General features: G+C 39.6%; 1 protein-coding gene and 1 pseudogene across 1 annotated transcript; both read left to right on the top strand.

Annotated features, from left to right (window-relative positions):
- Positions 1–373: 373 nt before the first annotated feature.
- On the top strand, positions 374–1,890 carry LOC147421404 (pathogenesis-related protein 5-like). Its single transcript, XM_086503192.1, has 2 exons — positions 374–520; positions 1,161–1,890. The coding sequence occupies exons 1-2, from the start codon at positions 463–465 to the stop codon at positions 1,676–1,678; spliced, it is 576 nt and encodes a 191-aa protein (XP_086359318.1). The 5' UTR covers positions 374–462; the 3' UTR covers positions 1,679–1,890.
- A 9,599-nt stretch (positions 1,891–11,489) lies between these two features.
- Positions 11,490–16,600, top strand: LOC147421403 (uncharacterized; annotated as a pseudogene).
- Positions 16,601–22,495: the final 5,895 nt, after the last annotated feature.

Raw genomic sequence — 22,495 nt, 5'->3', positions numbered from 1 at the left:
GTGTCTATGTATATCAAAATATGATTATTTATTTATATAAATATACATATATGTATATATATTAATATTTATATATATATATATTTGTGTGTGTGTGAACATATATATATATTTATTTATTTATTGTGGTGTACACGGAAGTGGAAAAGTCCAAAGGTGTCCAATGAATGGCACGTGAATACTCTTGTATAGACAAAGGTCCTTTTTAACTTCAAAGGTTGAAATGAGAAGATGATTGATGAGCTGCATTCAAAGTAATTTTTCCTTGGAAGGTGGGTGCAAAAGTCTGCCCACCTTTTCAAAGAAACTTCAGACAAAAGTGGAAAAGTCCAAAGGTGGCCAATGAACGAAGGAGCAACCTAGTAACGTGCAGAACACATCAATTTTCCACTATTTAAACCAAGGCTCTTAAGCTCCATTCATAACATATATAGGCCTAACGTCTATAGCTGTGAATTGAAGATGGCTTTTGTTCAATCTTTGGTATTGGTTTGCTTCGTGGCTTCAACCCTCTCTAGAGGTAAATATGTGTGTGATTGTCTCCTTTCATAGTCTCTCTCTCTCACACACACACACACACACACAATTTAGTAAGCGCGATTGTTTATGTATACTTTATATGCAAGCACGAATTTGTATATTATGACTAATTAGTATTGTGCACCCCTTAATACTTGAATTCTCTCTCTTCCTCTCTATGTGCTTGACCATCATATCGACTTATGAACAATCCCTAGGCGCTAGGTACCAACTGGGTTGGAAGAGGGCAAGAACCGCTCTAGCAGTTGAGCTACGCTTGCTTGATGTGTTGGAATTTTGAACAACCCGTAAGGGCTATTTGGGCTGGGAGGGTTGCACAAGGCAACAACAGCCTGAGCTATGCTAGCTTGAATACGACCCTAGTATACTACGCACAAGAAGCTACCTATAAGTATAGCTAGACTCCCCGTGTGTGTGCGGTCCAGGGCAGCAGGGGGCTTGCTTCCCTCGGTCGCACACACGGGGAGTCTAGCCTATACACAGGTGTAGTTGGGGGCCAACTGTACCTACACATAGCTAGGCGCGAGGTGCCTCCGTTGCAAAAGCTCATGATGTTGTCATTGTCCGCAACGAGTGAATTAAAGTGGGAAGTCATTCCTGTGCATGTGTGTGGTTTGCAGGAGTCTTGGCAACAACCATAACGGCCATCAACAACTGTGCAACAGGCGGCCCTCTCGAGTTCACAGGCACAAGTGCTGACGGAACGAACCTAGCACCTACACAATCTTCGGGGCCCATCAGTGTACCCGATGGATGGTCTGGCCGAGTTTCGCTGAACCCTACGCCGTCCACTTTAGCAGAGTTTACCATCGTGGGCCAAAACAACATGAATACCATGGACATAAGTCTGGTCGATGGCTTCAACGTCGCTCTGGGAATCTCATACACGGGTGGTAACTGCATAAAGAATGGTCAAGCAACAGCTAGCAGCGTTGTATGCCAGATTTCCATCGACCAGTGCCCCCCGAACTACAGACAAGGAGACCGATGCGTCAATCCTAACAAAGACGCTCAGACTGATTACTCTGACACTGTGAAGGGGATATGTCCGGATGCCTACAGCTGGTCCAAGGATGATGCGACTAGCACATTCACTTGCGATGTTGGGGGCGATTTTGCCGTCACATTCTGTCCATGAACGGAAGTAGTTGATCCATTCTAACAATTGGAGCATGACAAGATTAAGGCCTGTCCCTAAAATAAGACATCCAATTGTGTCCCCTGAATAAGGCGTTGAAATTTTTTGCTCCCTCTTGAATTATGATAATATGGTTGTAACACAGACGATAAGAAAGAGATGCAGTTCTAGTCCAGCTGCACGTTGCTTAATTAAACACATATTCGTCCTTATATTCTCTATTCATCTTTCCAGAGTTGTTATATGACCCTTTCTTTTCTCAATAGATAGATAACAAAAATCAATGGGGTAGTTTGTCTTCCTCCAGATCAAAAAAGACATGCGCTTATGTATGCCATGTGGCTAGCCTATACATTGAGAATTGTTTTTTGAGCTTTTTTACAATGACATGCAATCATTAATAAAAGCTATTGAAAAATTCTACACAAGGACTTGTACAAAAAGGTTGCGAGATTATGAACAACACCCGAGGCTAAAGTCTTTTCTATTTAACTACTGTGCCATGATTGCCAAATGGTTCAATCGTGATGTAGTCGGAGAAGCTCATGTCACCGTGGTATTTGTCATGGTGAAACCGGAATAGGAATGGGAACATGGCCGTCTCTATTGCGACATCATCTACTTCAAAATCGTCGTTGGGTACTCCATTGTATTGGAATATTACGTTGCGTTCAATGAGCTCTGCCTCATCACGCAATTTGATAGAGCCAAACTATTCATGTCCATCATACTACATGCTTTTCTTCTTGGAGTGACGTACATGTTGTGTAAGATTGCCAGCTCACCTTCAGTATCTATTTGCTGCATCAATTCAAAAGGTTGTTTGTCTGTGTAATCGACCACAATACCTACAATTTCATCTACAAGCAATATGCATAAAGAGACCTTTTTGTGGGGCTGTTCCGTAATAGTCTGATACTTTTGAAGATTGGATTGTTCACTGTGTTGAATGTCAGGAGGTCTGACAATGGTGAGGAAGTGATATTGTTGCATAGACTTATAAGGGTATGTTCACTATTCCAACAAATCAATTGGTTTTCAGGTAGTGATATGTTATTGAGGAGCCCTCTCCCAACCACATTGCAGTGTTGTTGACAACAAATAGATATATGTATCATACTTAGCAGTTGAGTGTGAAACTAGCGTGAGTTGAGAACACGATGTCTGTAGTTCAGAAGCAACACCATGATCGATACTTTGGTTCTTTCACAAGTAGAACACTTTGACCAATGGATGACCTCTAGATAAGGAATAGTGTGCCCAACCTTAGTTCTTTGCATCCACTGAAAGAATCTCGACACTTTCTAGCGTGCCCATGTTGCGCATATCCCACAATCAATGTAGTCCAAGAGGCAACGTTCCAGATAGGAAGCTTGTCAAGGACTTGTTGTGATATGACAAGTGCACTACACTCGAGATACATACTAACTAACTTGTTGCCTAAGTATGATTTCTGTTCAAGCAACCCACTATCACGAATTTTAGCATGCATCCTACTGTGTTGGTACAAATCCTTCGTCTTCGCAAAGAGCTTAGCATGAGCTCACAAAGGAAGACTCACACTCTTGATAGGAAGCTCCTCAAGCACTTCTTGTGCTCTCTGAACTAAACCACATTTTCCATACATGTGACCAAGAAGTGCCAAGCGATATTTTTTTCTAGCAGTCCCTAACTATTAATACCATCGTAAATTCTTTTGCCCATATCAACATTTTGTGTAGTGTGACATTATGCTTTGACAAATGCACATCATAATGGCTATTAACGTGTTGCCTAATTATGCACAAGGAGCTTTTGACATGTTACCATATAGAAATTAGTTTTGGGTTCCATGTACTTCCTAGATCTAAGTAGGAAGTAAGGAGCTTTTTGCTAGATTGAACTAGAAAATTCTTAAGTTCCTATATGATAGCTTTATAATTGCTGGATGGAACTAGCAACTTTCAAGTAGCTCTAGATTTCCTATATAGTACTAAGTGGAGTTGCTACATAGAAGTAGTAAATCCCAATTCCACACAATTACTATATAGTAAATCCCAATTCCACACAATTACTATATAGTAACTATGTTGACTTGCAAATCCTAAATTCAATGCAATTACTATATAGTAATTATCTAGTCACTAGTTACAAGTAACAAATTCTAGGTCCAACCCATATATACTTACTAAGCATGCCTTTCCACATCGCAATATAGTGATTATTTTATACTAAGCACTAATCATATTTCGTATTCTTTTAATATATGTATATACTATGGTACTTATACTATGTTTTATCAAGTTATTTTGTGATGTTTTTATTTTTTCTCGTAATTCATTTTTGCAAAGAAGCATCAGAATGCATTGTAACTCTCATATTCCATGACCTTGAAAAAATCAATACCTAAGTTTGGGCACTTGTCTATATCTTTTTCTCATATCTTAGAGTTGTTTTTGTTTTTTTTAGAAGGTATATTGTATGGTGAGATTTTCCTAAAGAAAGTTGTGCAAGACCTATTTACTATGTCTACTTTCAAAGGAGAGATTGTGGCGCCATAGATCTTACTTTTTTATGGTATGATTATGAAAATACTTATTAGTGTAGCTAATTAGAGGTGATACAAGTAGTGCAAATGGTATAATACTCCTTGAAACTCATTGCATATATATCTAGTTCAACGGGAGAATGTGTTCCCTACTACAAGAGGCAATAGATTAAAAACTTTAAATGTCAAATGTCCATATTAAGGCTTATAAATTCCATCTCTACTTGATGCTTGGTGAAGTTTTGAGATATTGTGTTAATTTTGGCATTAGGTTTCCCCAATCTCGAAAATATATAAAGCAAATAAGTGGTCAAGAGAGAGCATGTATCGAGTATATCCAATGTGTTTCCACATGAAGCGTCTCATGAGGGTAGTTTAGAATTTCTCAAGTACAGAAATGGTGGCTAAGCTTCCTCTTAAGTTTGGTGCATTTTTTACTTAGTTTATTTTGGAGTTTGCTCATAAGACAGTGTAGAGTGTACCATAGGAGGACTTATCACAAGTGGATTGGGATAAAGTGACTCAAAGAGGGCGCCTTTAATTTTTTGGAAGATGTTTCAAGTAGGGAGTAAGGGTTGGAGTGCATGTTGTGCTATATATCGTATCTCTATATATAGCCCCCTGCTCCCCTCTATATAAACTCATCTCGTGTGACCACTTAACACACCTTTAGGGTTTGCAAATGTGGTGTCGTCCCTCTCTCCTCTATTTTTTGGATCGTGATTCGTCCTCGACTAATAATCTCGCCTTGCATATGTTCACCATATCATCTTTTCGCATAATTCCACTTCCCTAATTTGAAGATGCAAGTCAAGATGTTGAATCTACTAAGAGGTCCTCTCTTTGCATCCGAGAAAAACAACCTAGACCTTCTTTGTCCTTCGCCACTTGGACATACTATGTAATCAATTTTGAATAGGAAGGTAGCTAAGCACTTTTCGTGCTTTTGCAAATACCATACTATTGTCATATGTTTCAACAGAAGATTGCCAAGCGTATCATTTTTTTTGGATCATCCTCGACTAATAATTTCACATTGTATATATTCACCATATTAGCTTTTTGCACAATGCCACTGCCCTTGAATATGCAAGCCAAGATGCTTGAATCTGATGAGACACCGTCGCTTTGTATCTAACAAAAACTACCAAAAGCTTTGATGTCTTATTGGACATGTCCTTCTTAGAAGGGCATCGCACTAGGCATACATATTGACCAATAAGTGCTTGAAATATACATCTTTCTCAACCAATTAACAACTTTTTGGAATCTCAAAAGTAGACCACATTTGCATACATGGCAAGAGATGACCTTTGGGATTGGAATTTCATCAACAACCTGTTGTGCTCTCAAGGGTAACCATAGTCCAAGAGACAACAATTGAGACACTTTCAAACATATGAACAATCCAAGAGATGCCCTTTAAGGCATAACACACATCAAGAACTTGGTGTGCTGATTCTTCATCTCACCATTTATATTTTGGCTATGTCAACCTCTTACATAGTGCATATGCGTTCAAAATGTTGCCAAGAGATGACATCTCGAATCAAGATGTAGTACACGAGATGGCAAATGAAACTAAAATCTAATCAGCAACTTTTGTGCTTTGATAAGTCAATGTAACATTTAATTGTCTAATAAATTGTGTGTAGCGGAAAATAGCATGAACATAGTGAGCATTTCATTAGAATAGCTTCCTAATGAGAATAACAAGAGTGCTTGAGTGGAGAGAACAACAAAAAGTATAACACCTAGTTAGATAGCATGAACAATACTTCAAAAGAGAGAGAAATTAAGCAATTGACAACAGTTGAGGACCGAATTTGCATGGAGCCGGTCCCCCCTCCAAAAGGCTTTGTATTATGGTTTCTCCCATCGAGAGAGATATTTTACAATACAATTCTTTGTGTTCCTTCAATACTAGCTAGTGCAATGAAGATGGAAACTTCATGCACTAAGCAAAACACTTATCAAACACAATATCAATTGCCTCACGGTCTCAGACCCAAGACCTCACACACCTTCAAAGATGGTGAGAGCTAGCGGGGTATGAGAGTAGATTGAGAGGAAGAAGGAGTATTCTTACGAGAAAGATGTACATCTCCTCACATAATCACTCATATTAGCATAGCTTAGCTTATTAATTAGCATGGTAGAGGAGATGAGCATTCATTGAAGCTTGGCACTTGGTTGGATTTGCATCACAAAGCCAAGAGTTGTTGGTTTAGGCCTCCCTTCTCACAAGCTTAGAAGGAGAGAGAGCCTTCTTTGCTTCACACAGGAGATTGTGTGAGTGTGTGTGAGTGATAATGCCTTCCAAAAATCAGTCCCCTCTCTCTCTTGATCGACCCCTCTTGTTATTTGCTCATTCTTCCACCTCATTGGACCTCCCTAGGCCTAGCCAATGAAAATTAAGGAGCATAAGTGATAGTCTTCTGACATGTGTTCCCCTTTCCCCTTTTGTGAGAGATTTAGGTAATTACTTAATTCAACTAAACTCTCATTGGACCCCTTTGTCTCCTGCCAATAGGAATCAGGCAAGCCATTGGGATGTTGAATGCTCATTGGACTGGGAGATTGTCCAATAGTCTTCTAGAGAGCTTAATTGTTATTGGTTATTTTAATTAGCATTTTTAAATTTATTAAACTAGATTTAATCTAGTTTAATTCTCATTGGTCCACCTCCAAGGCCATCCAATAGAAACTGAGTACACCTTGTGGACATTTGGGCTAGGGAGCTGACATGTGTCCCTCATTCCCTTTGTGTAAAGGAGCTTGTGTGTATGTGTGTGAGAGTTTCTCTCTCATCTCCTAATTCTAGGGCTCTCCCCCTCCTATGTAGGGATGGTTGAAGACTTTTGGGACACACACAAAGCATCCAATTTCCCTAGGTTTTTGACCTTCGGACATAACCTTTGAATTTTGGAACCTTAGCATTTTGGAAGTCTTAATGGGTTGAACCTTAGGGTATTTTAAGCACATTGGTGCACATTGCTCCTTTGCAGATGGTCCCTCCTTTTGGTGTCACATCTCTAGTTTAGCTAGCATTCCAATCAACATATAGTAATTAGCATGTGACCATGTAACAACATAATTTCCCCTTTTGGTCAAATCTTGTAATCAAATATTCCAAGAGACCACATCCGACATTGGAAGAGACCACAGCTGAGATTGCTTGTTAAGATTAGCTTGTATCCCATTGCCTTGCTACATTTATTTACATAAATGACAGACACTATGCACATTCCTTCTAGCCCCTCCAGAGGCTATCCTACAATGCATCTTGTCCAAAAGACGACATTCTAGATAGAAAACTTGTGAGCAAATCCTATGATTTCAATAGAGTCCTCATCTCCTCATATGTGAACATGGAAGGGAGGCTATAGTGCAATTGGTCGGCGGTGATGGGTTGATAGCAAAAAGCTTATATATATATATATATATATATATATATATATATATATATATATATATATATATATATATATATATATATATATATATATATATATATACACACACAAATGATTTTAATATCCAAGGAGGTTGGGTCCAATGGCACTCAATATGATAAGTTTGGGCCAATTGAACGTGATAAGTTTGGACATAGTGTGAGAAGCTGCAATGTGAGGCAATTGACATACATCACTACATCCAATTAGAGCCAATTGTGAGCAAGAAAAGTAATCCATGATTCGAGATTCTAAGGGAAGGTTTGTTTATTGAGCATTGCCATAGTAGATATGTATGCTGAATTTCATGCTCTTTGATTGGGGACAAGGTTCTAGGGAGGCTTCCTAAATGTATACATAGTTACGTCACATTTGTCATTGTCCGATATACTGTGAGATACGAGGTCGCTTTCCTGTATACTCAGAGAGGGAATTGGAGCGTTGGCTAGAGTTATGAGATATCAGGATTAGAGATGCCTCAGGTTGTTTTTGCTAGACTCATAGACTTTGGGAGAGTCGCTTGAGGAGACCAGACAGAGGGAGACATTCACAAAAGGAGATCACTCACTTCTTTAGAGCAAGGACTCAACAGCCAGATGAGCATGCCTCATGGAGGCTGCATTAGAGGATCAATACTATTATAGCACGTTATGGGGGACACCGGTTTAGGGTTATTTACAGAGGATGAGATTCATGAAGCTCTTCAATGACCGATCCAAAACTTCCTCCTCGGACAACGCCCAAAGTGGGGCATCCTCGGACATTGACGAAAAGTGTGATAATTTTAGTCTTTCACTTTCCTTCATTTTATTTTTGTACCCAAACATTGGATTCAGGCCTAATTTTTGAAGGCTTCGATGCCCTTCGGAGGCACTTTTACCCTTCAGTGAAGGGCAAACATATTTTTACCCTTCAAAAGAAGAATAGAATATTGAAAAATCTTTGAGTAGCCCTTCTAATTTTTGCGTAAATAATGATTAATGAAGAATAACTAAAAGTTTACCTACTACGATTTTCCAAAGTTTACACAAGGGACACAAGGGATATAAGTGATTTAATATGACATTTCATTTCACTTAACTCTCTATCCTATATCCTATCTCCAGCTGTAGGCGGGAAATTACGCCTTGCTAAACTCAGCCATGGCGCACGCCCATCGACGAGCTCGCCCTCTAGCCATGGTGCCCATTGAGCTCGCCCTCTAGCCTGCTGAATATCTCATTCGTTCCCCAGCGGGTTCATTCCCCTGCTCTGCTGCTGCGTGCTGCGCTCTGGCCCGCTGCTGGTAATCTGAAGCTACCTGACGTATAACGTCGTCCTGACTACCTGACGTACGACACTGGGCGTGTTGCAGTACGACGCTACCTGACGACGACGCTCGGCATGTTGCGGTACTGCAACGCTACCGCCGTTGCCGCTTCAGCTGCGTGCCACGTTGACCTGGCCAACACTATTATAAGTAGGTGATAGCTTGCATTAAACAACAAATTAACAAATTAAGGGGTGACTCTTGCAATATTCTCGAATAATGTAATTGAGCTAGGCTTGCTCTTCTTCTGTGAGACAGATGTTAATGCAAGCAAGCAGACGCGGAAAGAGCCGGGGTCCCCCGTTCCTTAGCGACGACATCAGTTTGAGAGAGTGATCTCTCGAACCTCCTCTTCAAGGCTTTCCGAGCAGCGCCTACAGTGGCCTAATATATTCGATTATCAACAAGTAAAGCTTTTAATTTCAAAGCATTTCATTTCAAAGCTTTTTTTTCCGAGAAAAAGATCCTTCTATTAGTTACAGAAACTGCCCATAGGGCTACAACCACCTCTTTAAGAGAGGGCTACAACAAACATGATGGGAGACTCTCCCAATGACAAAACAAGCATATGTACAATGGGGCTTAATCAAGAAATGGGGGGAGGGAAAAGCCACATAGGTGGTCGGTAATGCCATCAAAGTAATCCCTAGACCATGGTGTAAAAATTCATTTCAAACCATTTCATTTAGCTTATGTCGCTTTTCCACATAAAGTAAAGCATTATATTGAAACTGCCCATAGGGCTACAACAAACATGATGGGAGACTCTCCCAATGAAAAAACCAGCATATGTACAATGGGGCTAAATCAAGAAATGGGGGGAGGGAAAAGCCACACAGGTGGTCGGTAATGCCATCAAAGTAATCCCTAGACCATAATCCCTAGACCATGGTTTAAAAATTCATTTCAAACCATTTCATTTAGCTTATGTCGCTTTTCCACATATAGTAAAGCATTATATTTCATTTCTGCTTATGGCACTTAGGCCGTCTTTGTCAAGAGTCAAGGGATCTGGAGAGTTAGGGTGGGGTGGGGGATTTCAACCCAAGTGCATTGACAAAGAGGTTGATCTTTTTTGCAAATGTTGTGATTTACCGTGAATGTTTATTTTTAATGCTCTAAAAAACTATACCTTTGAACAACTTTGGAGAAACCTATAGATGAGAATTTATAGAGGTGACTTGGCTAACTAAAGCCGAAGGTTTAGGGTCAACTTTGTAATTAATTTCTCTAGATTTTGTAATTTTTCTCATCTTCTAATATAAAGGTTGGACGTAGCTTTAAAAAGTTGTGGGTGGGATTACACTAAACCGAGGTAGAGGCTAATTAAAGGCCTTGAAGAGTAGGAAATTGGGCCGTTTAAATTCATCATTGCACTTTAGATCCATCATTACCCTAGGCTTCTGTATCAGGTTAAGATACTCTTTATTTGTTTTTGTAAATTGTGGCTCCTATCAAGATGGTATGCATGAGAGAGATAGAGAGAAGGAGAGAGATGTTTTTTCTTATGTAAGTTTTGGCTAGGTTCCTTGCGCATCATTCAAAGTCCATTCAATGGCTCCATCTTGTGTTCTTCCTCGCGATGCTCGATGCCATATTTTCCAGAAAATTTGTGAGGGCTTATTGCAACATGGGGTCTCTTATGTACCATGGCCGGAGAGCTCGTACTTTTTATTTGGCAAGAAATTCCGAGAAACACATGTAACAACGATCTATATTGATGACACTACTGCCTGGTATTTAAATTTAGGAATGCTATTAGTGAAGAAAGATTTGTCTCTTGTAGATTACTACAAGATTTCCTATCTTGGAACCCAAAGTATTTCTCACGATGTTCTGCATCGACATCAAGATCTCCTACGCAAATATGAGAGCTTTAAAAAAACTTTTGGCCTATCAAATCTATCTGAAGTTGGTGACATGGATCTTATATCTAATGCCCAACTAGACGTAGAAGCCACTCTTACCTCTTTGGAGCTACCTTGTGAGGAGGAGCTAGTTAATGATGAGGATCACATGGACATCCATGAGAGTCAGGAGGATGAGTCCTCTACTTTGTTTATGGAGTTAGTGGAGAGAGTAGTAGAGCTTCAAAGCTTGTGGAATGAGCATCAACTACCAATTGGTGTTCAAGATAAAATGTTACGCTTGCTCTTTGGCGACTTTGGGGGGCCAAGAGTCACTCACAATTCTTTCAAAAGAAGTTTGGCTAAAATGCTAGTCCAACTTCCATCTACATGGGATGGTGACCTTGGGGGTATTCAAGTTCCAGCATGTTGGGATCAAATGCAAACCATGCTTAAAGGCCTTGGAATGGTTAATGCTCGGCGCTATCATATCTGCATAGGAAATCTAGGAGTAAAACATCCACCACAGCTTCTTCAACCAAGCATAGAGGATAACTATGTAGGAGAAATTCCAAGATGTGTATGCAATGTTGGATCCTCTTCTAGGAAGTTTAAGAGGGATTGCTCCAAGTGTTGTGAGAAGTGTCCAATTTGCAAAAAGACAAGAAAGTCTATGCTTTCTTTTGATTATATTCCGATCAGTCCTCAGTTACAGATTCTGACGAAGAGTAGTACCTACTGTCATGAGTTGCTAAATCTATGGCGTCACAAACATAGATGGGACAACGCATCTGCACTCAACAATGAACAGAGGATCATCGATTTTTGGGATGGAACAAAGTTTCAAGAAGTGAAGGACTTATGAAATCCAAGTACATCATATGAACTGCCTCTGGTTTGCTCAAATTCAGCATGTAAAAAGTGCTACACCACATTTCCAGTCTTTAAACGCCATGCAGCACTACAAAGCGGATGGGATGCTGTGAACTTTATCTGCATTGAGTGCTTCCAGGACATCAAATATCGCAAGAAAATTGAAGTGGTGAGTTTGACTTCTCTTTTTGAGGTTCCTTTTGCATTCTGCTGATGTGTAATATATGTCATCATTTGGTTAGGGTGATCCTCGCAATATAGCAATTTTACTACATTGGGACGGCTTCCAAACGTCAAAGATGACCCAAAAGAGCTGTGGTGTTGTGGAAATATCACTGCTTAAATTTGGATGTAGTTCTTCCATAGATGTTTTACCAGTTTTGTTTATTCCGCAAAATTGCAAAAAGATTATAAAAAGTTCAGGAGATGTATTTGGAACATTCCTGACTCCATTGGTGGATGAACTTGAAAGCTTATTTTTGGATGGGATAGATGTATTATCTGAGTATCCACTAGAGATGATTTTTGACAATCCACAAGGGTTTTTCAAGTCTTGCAAGATACGCGCACTGCTCATGATGGTTATCGGCGACCATCCGGCTCAGTGCAAAATAGGTCTACTCAAGAATGGAGGACAAGAGTTTTGTCGGCGTGATAAAGCTCATGCAACTTTGGTAAGAGATGCCACCAGGACTGATGGACGATATGTCTATGATGGAAATCGCTACCAGGCAAGATATCCACCACCACAATGAACATTTGAGGAGATGAAATCTGCCTTAGAAGAGGCCAAGCGTTGCTGCACACAAGCAGAGAAGGAAGCTGCATGGAAACAAGCAGGCCTATCAGGCAAGTCCATACTTTGGAGGCTCTCTGACTTGTATGGATTTGATATATCTCTTGATTGTGTGTATGATGTTATGCACACTTTAGCATTAAACGTCTTCAAGAAATATATTTCTCAGATATTTGAAAGCTCTAACAATGCTCTTAAGAAAGAGATAGATTCAACAATGTCTTCACTTACAAAAGATGTGCCCAACACTATCCTCTACGGAAGGTGGCCAAACTCTCCCAGTAACTACTTTGAGTGCTTCAAAGCTGAAGTCGGAATCAAAAGTTTATTCAATGGTGCCTTCCATATATCCTAAAAACTGTAAATGGTATTTCGCCAGAAATGCATGTTTTGGAAACTCTCTTGGTAGATATAGCTCATAGCTTTTATAACTACAGTAGAGATCATGGTTGGTCCATGGAGGATATTAGAATTATGAATATACTACTACAATCTTGGAGATTTCGAAGGGAAGAGGCATTTGGGGCTAATTCATCGCCTTTAGAGCATATCGCCGGTATATATATTTCTCTCATTTTTGAGAATTACTTGGTGAGAATAACTATTTATTGCCATTTTGATTGTAGGTAATGGTGAGCTTCTTGACGATATAATTCGGCATGGGCTACATGATCATTATTGGTGCTACATATTTGAGCGTCTTGTGAAGATCTATAGCACCATCAAGACCAATAATCTCAGCAATGAAGCATCATTCATCCAATTCTATTTGAGGAAGTTTTTCACTAAAGTTTTTCAAGCTATCCGCTCTGACAACAATGGTCTCTTACCTGATCAAAGATTCTTGAGAGATCTACATTCCTCAATGAGTGGATATTGCAATGTCCCATGTAATGAAGGCCAATTGCATGAGTGTTCTGCACATCATATGGATGGGCTCTTAGTTGTTTCATCGGTGGCCAAGGCAAGATCCCTGTGGAATGCTCTCTTGAAATATGGCCATAGTGTACCTTGTATTGATTGTCTTCTTTTGAAGGGAATTTGTATATCAAGGAAAAGATGCATCTATCGAGAGCCATCATCTGAGGAGTCCATATTTTTAAAGAGGTTTTGGAATATGGAAGAGAGCTTTCCAATTGCAGATTTAAAGATATACAAAAAGGTATTGTACAGAGGAGAAATATATAAAGTTGGCTCCCATGTGGTAGTGAGAGCTGAGGATACAAATAGTATGTTAGATAAACGCGGAAATTGGAAGGCTTGTATCACCTCTCTTTCCTCAATGCAGTTCAATGGGAAGTCTATGATTTTCTTTGGAGGAAGATACTACAGACAATGCATCGTAGGTGATGATGACTCTGAAAGGTTACTCATTGATGCAATCACAGGAATGAGTGTCCTTGAGAAGACACCAATGCCCTTTACATGGGATTGTATCCAACCTATTTACTCTCTTCTTCATAAATTCATACCAATGTCACTACCTAAAAGCCAAAAGCTCATTGCCTATGAAGTAAAGGACTTGAAGCACAGAGATAGATTGCTTATGGAAGGACAATGTGGGAATGTTCCTTTATGGTTAGAGGAACAAGATATAGTGAGAGTTTCTATGAATAGTGGAGTTGAAAAAGTCTTTCAACATGCTGTGGTAAGGGAATCAAATCCTGAGGAAAAATTGGCAAGACTTGCCATCTTGAAGCCTGATGTACATCAAAGAAATACGTGGACGATTCACACAGAAGAAGATCATTGGAGAAGTTGGGATAGCTGTCATATTCTAATTAAAAATTGGACTGTGATAAGACAAAAGAGAGTTACAAAACCTGGTGTGCTTGAACATTGGATACCTATTATGTGGCGATCTCCATGATGTATAAGCATTTGTATCTACTATTTTATTCAGGACTCTCTTTAAAGTTGATTCTACACAAAAACTTTCTCTCTTTTGTGTTGTGTAAGAATTTTGATTGAAAACTCTTTAAAATTGATTTTATGTTGTTTTGTTTCAGTTTTTTGATTTAAATTTATAAATATTGTATCGTAAATATGATTTTGTTACTTTTTCAGGGCAAGTATGAGTTGCCCACAATCATTGTTACAGCAGCTACTAGGAGGATCTAGTGAAGAGGCTATTAAAACTCTCAATGTGTGGAGAGCAAATTATTCTGGAAATAAGAGGGTAACTTCGGATCCCTCTAGCATCGCTGCAATCAGTGATCCACCTAGATATGATCCTGTTGTGTATGATCAGATTTTTAGGCCACCACCACCAAAATTGAGAGAGAAAAATAAGTTGTATGGTCGAGATTTTCTCTTAAAACAGCATCCTGAGCAATATAGAGTATTATATGTCAATTATGGAGAGGTGAGAAAGTGGTTTGCTAAAGGAGAAGCCATTGGCGATCTTCGTAACAACAATGAGCGAAAGAATGTAGTTTTGAGGATCATTAAAGAGAATATAGCAACGCTCAAGGCCATCACAATAGATGGTGTGGCTTATCCATGGAAGGAGGAAGATTTATACACATGGTGTATCAAGTCTTTAGCGGCAAAACGTACGTGGAGCAAAAAAAAGACAAGCCAAGAGACACTTTGCTTAACCAACTCCATGGTACAATAATTTATGTTGAGCCTATGTTTGTTTTGACATCTTTGCAAGTTTGTTTAATAATATTTAGAATTATAGGTCTTATGTATAGATGATGATAATATAACGATTGAGCACAAGGATGAGAAAGATGATTAAGAAGGAGAGCTTCATGCAACAGTGAGTACATATTCTTTTATGACAGGGGTTTTATTTGATTTATTATATGTTATTCACATTAAACTTCTTTCAAATTGAGAGTTCTCATGTTGATGAGCAAGTGACGAAGTTTGTTATCGATGATAAAGCTGATGATATATTAAATCGTGTAGGTTCTTTTGTGCTATGCCATTTAAATTATTTATGCTTGCTATGAGGTAGTAATAATTTTACTTGATTTATGTTTCTTTTCTGTGAATGTAGAAAGATGAGGATGTGTACATTCCTGATATGTCATGGATGGAAGAGGATGATCCAAAAAGTGCTTATGAGGTTTGTTAATCAATCTCTCTCTCTCTCTCTCTCTCTCTCTCTCTCTCTCTCTCTCTCTCTCTCTCTCTCTTTTTGTGAAGATCATGTTTTCTTTACAATTGTATAGGAGTATCAACATTTTATAAGAGATGAAAGCTCAAAAGTCTCATTACAAGGAAAAGAGACACATATAGATCATGAGGGGGGTGGCAATGGTGATAATGTGACGAAAAAGGTTTGATTGTAAAAACCTTATCTTTTGATGAGATTCATGCTATATTTTAGTTATGTAGTGTCTTTATTTATTTTTATTCGTGAGAAAATGAAGGATAAAAGTTTAAGCGAGTCTTGTGCTGTGGATGATATGGATGCGAACTCTAGGGGAAGCAATCGAAAGAGAAAGGTATACTTAATTTTCTCATTATCTTAATTAGGGTTAGTGTGATGCTCTTCTTAGCATTTTAAGTTATTGAGTCATTTTTATTTTAAAAGGTTACAAGTAAGATTTGTTAATTAGAAGAAAAAGACATAGCTTCCAAGGCGGCAAAACATTAAAAAAAAAGGTAATTACTTAGGATTTCATTTAAGAATAAACTTTGATTGCTTATAAATAACTTTATTTCTTCAATGGTATAGGAGTCCTTAAGAGAAGATGGTGGAGAGAAGTCTCTTATGGAAACCAAGGTGTGTTTTAGATCATATGAAGTCTTGCTTGCATTAGTTTTTTAAACATGAGAAAGATATAGCATTTTAGAATCTTACACTTGCATCATTTTTTTTGTAGGCAAGAACATTGTCTACTAGAGACAAAGAAGTCATTCTAATGAAGTGGCTTCATACTCAAAAAGTGGAAGAGATCTACCAATTGATCAATCCCACTTACTGTGCTTTGAAGAAGACACATTCATTCTTTGGCATGAAAGTGAATGACACTACTTCCTCAACAATGTGTGAGGACTTAGTGGCATGGCTCTTAGTTCAAGGAGTAGTGCATATCGATTTTGCAAAGCTAGGTGTTTTAACTTTAAAAGACGTTCATTTGTGTAATGATGATTAAGTATTGTATCTAAATGGACATTCTCAATGGGTGTTGATTTCCAATGTGTATTAGCTTGAGGTCAAATGACTAATATGCTTAATATTTAGATGAGCACTCTCAATTAACTCCATATCTGAAATTGACAAGTGATCTTGAATTCTCTTGATTCATCTAGCAATTATTTACTAATTGACTTACTAGTTGGATATTGTAGTTGCTACATGGATTACTACTTCTTGCTTTGAAGTTACTAAATGAATTACTATTTCATATATTTGAGTTGCTAGATATATTGCTAGTTTCATAACACATCTCAAACTAGTAAGTGAGATTGCTCTCTTGATTCATCTAGCAATTATCTTACCATATAGCTACTCAACTTACTATATGGTAAGAAAATTACTACTTGAAGCATCTAGGAGTATTCTCACGCTTACTCGTTTGCACTTTTTCTAGATGTATGTATTGAAACTAGTAATATATCTAGCAATTATATATTTTTTGCCAAAGCTCCTTGTGATGTGTTTTGTTCAAGTAACCCAATAACAACATGTATGCTATTTCCCTGGTAAAAATTGTTCAGCTTTGCTCATCGTGCGTAGTGCTACATGCCAATGTGTAATCCCCCCCCCTTCTCTCTCTCTCTCTCTCTCTCTCTCTCTCTCTCTCTCTCTCTCTCTCTCTCTCTCTCTCTCTCTCTCTCTCTCTTCGCAAGCTAAAATAGGGGAGAGGCCTTCAGATTTGAAGGCCGCCAGTCGCCTCTTTTATTTTACACAACGCGAAGAGGAAGAGAGAGAGAGAGAGAGAGAGAGAGAGAGAGGTGTTAAGCAGACAAAGGAGGGACCAACAGGCACTAGAAGCTACTCATAAGCATTTGTGTGTGAGAGAGAGAGAGATGTAGAGCGCACATGGCACGGTGGCTCAAGCGTTCGGTGGCATGAGAAAAGATCTCGCCAATCGTCTGATTGCGCACAGGGCTTGCTGAACGCACCAACCGTTGCTGCTACTATCAAGCTGACGACGTGCGTGCATGAGAAAAAGCAGTGCAGTGAGTGCCACCTTAGCTGGCTGCAGCTTTATCAGGCGTTCGGTGCACGCAACTTCGTTCCCGCCTTTCAAACGTCCCTGCGTTCAAGTGAACGTGATGAAGGGGGGTTATTGCGGTGGCAACGTTCATGCAAGTGTTTCATGGAGACAGGGGCGTGGCGGCCCCCGCTTATGTGGTAGCTCTTTTTTCACCAAACGGCTCCATGTGCAACAAACAGAGAGAGGGAGAAAATTCTGCAAGACTATCTAGGTTTTTGTGTGTGTGTGGGTGAGTGCTCCAAAATTTATTTATTTTCAAAAACTTGGTAAACCTACACGTGAGAAATTTTAGAAGTAAATTGATTAAATTTGAGGGGTTTTACAATGAGTTACACTAAATTTCTCTAAATTTTGTAGGTTTTCTCACCTTCAAATTTAAAATTTAGAGGTAAATCTCAAAATTTGTAGGTGGGAGTACACTTAACCTAGGTTTTTTTTTAGCATTGGTGTATGTGTGCACGAGCGAGAGAGAGAGAGAGAGAGAGAGAGAGAGAGAGAGAGAGAGAGAGAGAGAATCGTGGGAGCGCATGGACGGAGAGAGAGAGAGAGAGAGAGAGAGAGAGCAACTTGTGTGTGTGTGTGTGTGCCTGTGTGTGTGTGTGTGTGTGTGTGTGTGTGTGTGAGAGAGAGAGAGAGAGAGAGAGAGAGAGAGAGAGAGAGAGAATTCGCCTAGTGCACGGACATTGAAAAAGAGAGAAAGGGGGGGGGGGGGGGGGGAGAGAGCAATGTGTGTGTGTGTGTGTGTGTGTGTGTGTGTGAGAGAGAGAGAGAGAGAGAGAGAGAGAGAGAGAATTCGCTCAGTGCATGGACATAAAAAAAGAGAGCAATGGGAGAGAGAGAGAGAGAGAGAGAGAGAGAGAGAGAGAGAGAGAGAGAGAGAGAGAGAACGGGATAACTTACATAAGAGGTGAGCATGAGTATCCCATGGGAATTCCGATTTTTTGTTAGACTATCTTGTCACCTAGCTTTACAAAACGGTTTTGAAGAATGAAGGTGTTCAAATGTAAGAAATATTGAAAAGATGATACTACACCTTTCTGTTTCTTAACCAAAGTCATCTTTTTCCTAGATGGCTTGAAGCCAAGGAAACCAGCCTGCTTGAGAGAACGTATAATGTTATCAATTGAGTACAAGAGCAAGCTTTGATATCATATGTGTGAATTTCAAAAACGGTGTTTGGTAGGTTTACTAGGCAGTCATATTTGGTTATCTATCATCCAGTAGGCATTAGTTTTTGTGCGACAAAAGCCAGCTACTTTTTTGTGGAGCCCTTCCATCAAGTTGTGGAATTCATTACCAAGTGCTTTAAGCATCTTGGAGATTTCCAAAGTAACAGAGTGAAAATACGCAATTGTGTGCATTGGTTATCCATCTGAACTCATTTTTGTGTAATTCAAAATTTCGAAAAAAGCTTTTAATATTGATAAAATCCATACATCTGTTACAATAAAGTAAATGAATAAAACGTTTCTTGCTACAGGGTTTCTTTTTTAAGGAATGTGAACCATTGTTATGAGTAACAAGATAGCATACCTCATCAGTATCTTTATCGAATTCAAGCATCTTTGTAGTGTCCTTGAACTCTTCAGACCCGCAAAACTGCGTGGGGTGCTTGTTTGTATTGGATGACCACGAGCCAGGTGTATTGGTGATCCTTATCCCTTGCTCCTTACCTTTCTGTGGTTTGAGAAGGGTGTCGATGGTAGAAGCAACTAGGAGATTGTGTAGTTTTGGGTTTAAAGGGGAACCGGGTGTGAATAACACAAGACTTGGGAAGATTTTGGAACACAAACCAAAACACATGATGGGCAAATGATCAACCCAAATGATCGAAGAGTTACAAGAAGAGTGAGGGTCTTGCTTCGTACATTGACACTTAAGAAAGGGTCTGTATGTATTCCAACAATTCTTTAAAAACCGTTTAAGGTCTTTCACTTTTTTAGTCAGGGATAGACCTTTGGTATGGGAAACTAAGGCTTGGTTAGAGCATATATGTGGATCAATGTCTGAAAGTTTCAAAATACCCAAATTAAAAAAAAAATCATTGGATAAAAGATGTTTAGATTGCAGAGAAAATGTCTTACATTGATCTACCCCTTCAAGTGGGATACTGCATAATAAACCAAGGGAGTGTAACATGAAGGGTGAGCAATGATTGATTAGCTCAAAGTCCCAAAGTTTATTCTCAAGACGGATAGCGTCCAATTCCACCTGTCTAGGGGGTAAGAGAGGGATAATCCCAAAGAAATTGGTAGAGAGAGACTTGTCTACTTTTCTTAAAGAGTCTCCGGCAAGAGAAGAAAGTGCTTCTCTCTCTTCTTGGTCAAGTACGTCCAAGTCTAAAAGAGGATTAATGACTGTATTAGAGTGCTTAATTTCAAGAGGGATAATAGGTAGATGGTTGATAAAGAAAATTTTGTTGACTATAGAAGGTAAGGAGGAGAAGTAGAAGTCAAGGTCGGAAGTGTCTTGGCAATCAATGAAATAAAGAGAACTGAGAAAGGCATCTAATAGAGATAAGAGATCGGTATTCTCTTTACGGGCTTTTACTAGAAGAGCAATCCAATCGTTGATAGAAGCAGTTTTTGATCCGAACCGGGATTTTTCAGAAAAGGCACTTCTGTCAAAGTCAATTAATTTTTTATTCAAACCGGCCTCTTTGAAACAAGAGAGTACACTCTGGGTACCCAGAGGTGGAGTAAGGATAGGGTTTTCATAGCCTAATTTCACCAAGGAAGGGATCCCGCCCCCTACGAAGAAACGACAGGCCAAAAAAAAAAAAGATCACCTTTAATTAGATTACGAATATCAAAAATATTAAAAAAGAATATTATATCTAAAATTCTAATATGAGGTATAACACTTACCTGACCAAAGGTAACCCGGGACACAAAAATGTGTGTGTTTACGTTTACATTCCCTTCAAAATGAACTATACCACATTTAGAATTTTAGATAAACATTCTTCACTTAATATGAACATAACCTAGTTGTTGTATGGCATATGTGAACTAAATAATTGCATACTTTTGTTTGGAAAAAAATTACAAGGAGGCTCATCAATACAAACTCGAGTGAGCTATTCTTTCATTAAGGTTATGGCCACAAGACTGTAGTCAAATTACAACAATATCAATGAATAACAACAATATTATAGAAGAATCACTGCTTAGATTCCAGGTTCCTAGCATTCGATGAAGGTGAGAGAAGGTACCCGCCACCATCCACAAAAACAAAATTGTTAAAACATTCAAGTTTTACGTGGGAAGATAGGCACACACCTATCTCACCATGTGTTATTGATGTCACATCGTATACCCATAAGCCTAACCTACCAGTGATTATTTGTCAATTGGGATTTTGGCTTTGCGGGGTAAATACGGTCTTGTGTGAGTGTGTTTGCTATTAGGGTAAAACCCCCAACTTAGAGCCACCTAAGCGGAACAACACACCGCGCGCAGCACAATGCACCATTTTTGCTACAAAGACGCTCAATAGATATAGCGGATCTGTCGCTACCTCTCGCAATTTTTTTGGTGTGATCTAAGCTCTCACGAGGACACGCGATGGCGGAAATTGAATTGCGTGTAACAAAAACGGGCACTGGTAGCAAGCTACATGAGGGGGGTAATGTAGGCCAATCGCGCTAGCATGGCTTGAACACATGATCTAACTCTAAAGAATGAGGATGCAAGAGAGCTACACAAGACAAGCACAAAGCACATAGAGATGGAAAGCTTCTTCTTCTTCACAGAAAAGAGAGTACAAAATGACTAAATGCTAAAGCTGAAAAAGTAGCACATATGTGCATGCGGTCACTAAGTGTGAACTCGCTAGAAGCGTACTAGGCTGGCACTATAAGTGTAGTCCAGCTGTAGAATCACTGGCAAAGATTCTCCGTGTCGGTCATCTAACGCACCAGTGAGTAAATGCCGTAAGCGGCCAAGACCCATAGTGGATGCCAGCTCAAGGTGTAGAGCTCGACATCTCAACACTCCCCCTCGAGCTCTGCATGTCGCAGAGTCCAAGCATAGTCCGAAAACATCGAAGCTTCTCAGCTCGAGGGCCTTGGTAAAGATATCCGCTATCTGCTCCTCTGTGCTGACGTGGACCAAGTCGATGTCGCCCGCCAACACTCGCTTTCGAACGTAGTGGTAATGGACCTCTATGTGTTTGGTCCTGGCATGGAACACTGGGTTCCTAGCCAACTGCATGCTGCTGAGGTTGTCACAATGGATGAAAATCTGTTGGTCCACCTGCACTCCCAAGTCCTCAAGTAATGTGCGTAGCCAAGCTACCTCGCACGCCGCAACTGCTGCACCTCTGTACTCGGCCTCTGTGCTCAATAAAGCAACCGTAGGCTGCTTTTTGTTGCTCCATGTAACAGCAGCACTCCCAAAAGAGAACATGAAGCCACTCGTAGATCTCCTATCAACAATGCTACCTGCCCAATCTGCATTTGTATACCCATACAATGCTAATGGTGCATCTGCTGCATAGAACAATGCGTAGTCAAGAGTACCTTGCACATACCTAAGTGTGCGTCGTACTCCATCCAAATGTGGCTTCCTCGGAAGCTGCATGAACTGACTCTCCAAGCCTAATGTGTACCTCAAGTCTGGCCTCGTGATAGTCAAGTAGATTAGACTACCCACAATCTTCCTGTACATGTTGACATCCTCAACAACATCACCCTTCTCTGCACTCAGCTTTGCATTCACATCCAAGGGAATAGAAATTGGCTTACAATCAGCCATACCATACTTTGACAACATGTCCAAAACATACTGTCTCTGTGATAGCCATACACCCTCTGGAGTCCTGATC

This window comes from Adiantum capillus-veneris, chromosome 27, assembly GCF_014529385.1.
Source record: "Adiantum capillus-veneris isolate H3 chromosome 27, ASM1452938v2, whole genome shotgun sequence".
Taxonomy (NCBI): Eukaryota; Viridiplantae; Streptophyta; class Polypodiopsida; order Polypodiales; family Pteridaceae; genus Adiantum; species Adiantum capillus-veneris.
The sequence above is the reverse complement of the archived record's forward strand: the minus strand, read 5'-3'. Positions and strand labels throughout refer to the sequence as shown.

Coding starts and splice junctions, on each gene's coding strand:
- LOC147421404 (XM_086503192.1), top strand. CDS start 463: ATGGCTTTTGTTCAATCTTTGGTATTGGTTTGCTTCGTGGCTTCAACC. Junction 521..1,160: donor GGCTTCAACCCTCTCTAGAG/GTAAATATGTGT, acceptor TGTGGTTTGCAG/GAGTCTTGGCAACAACCATA.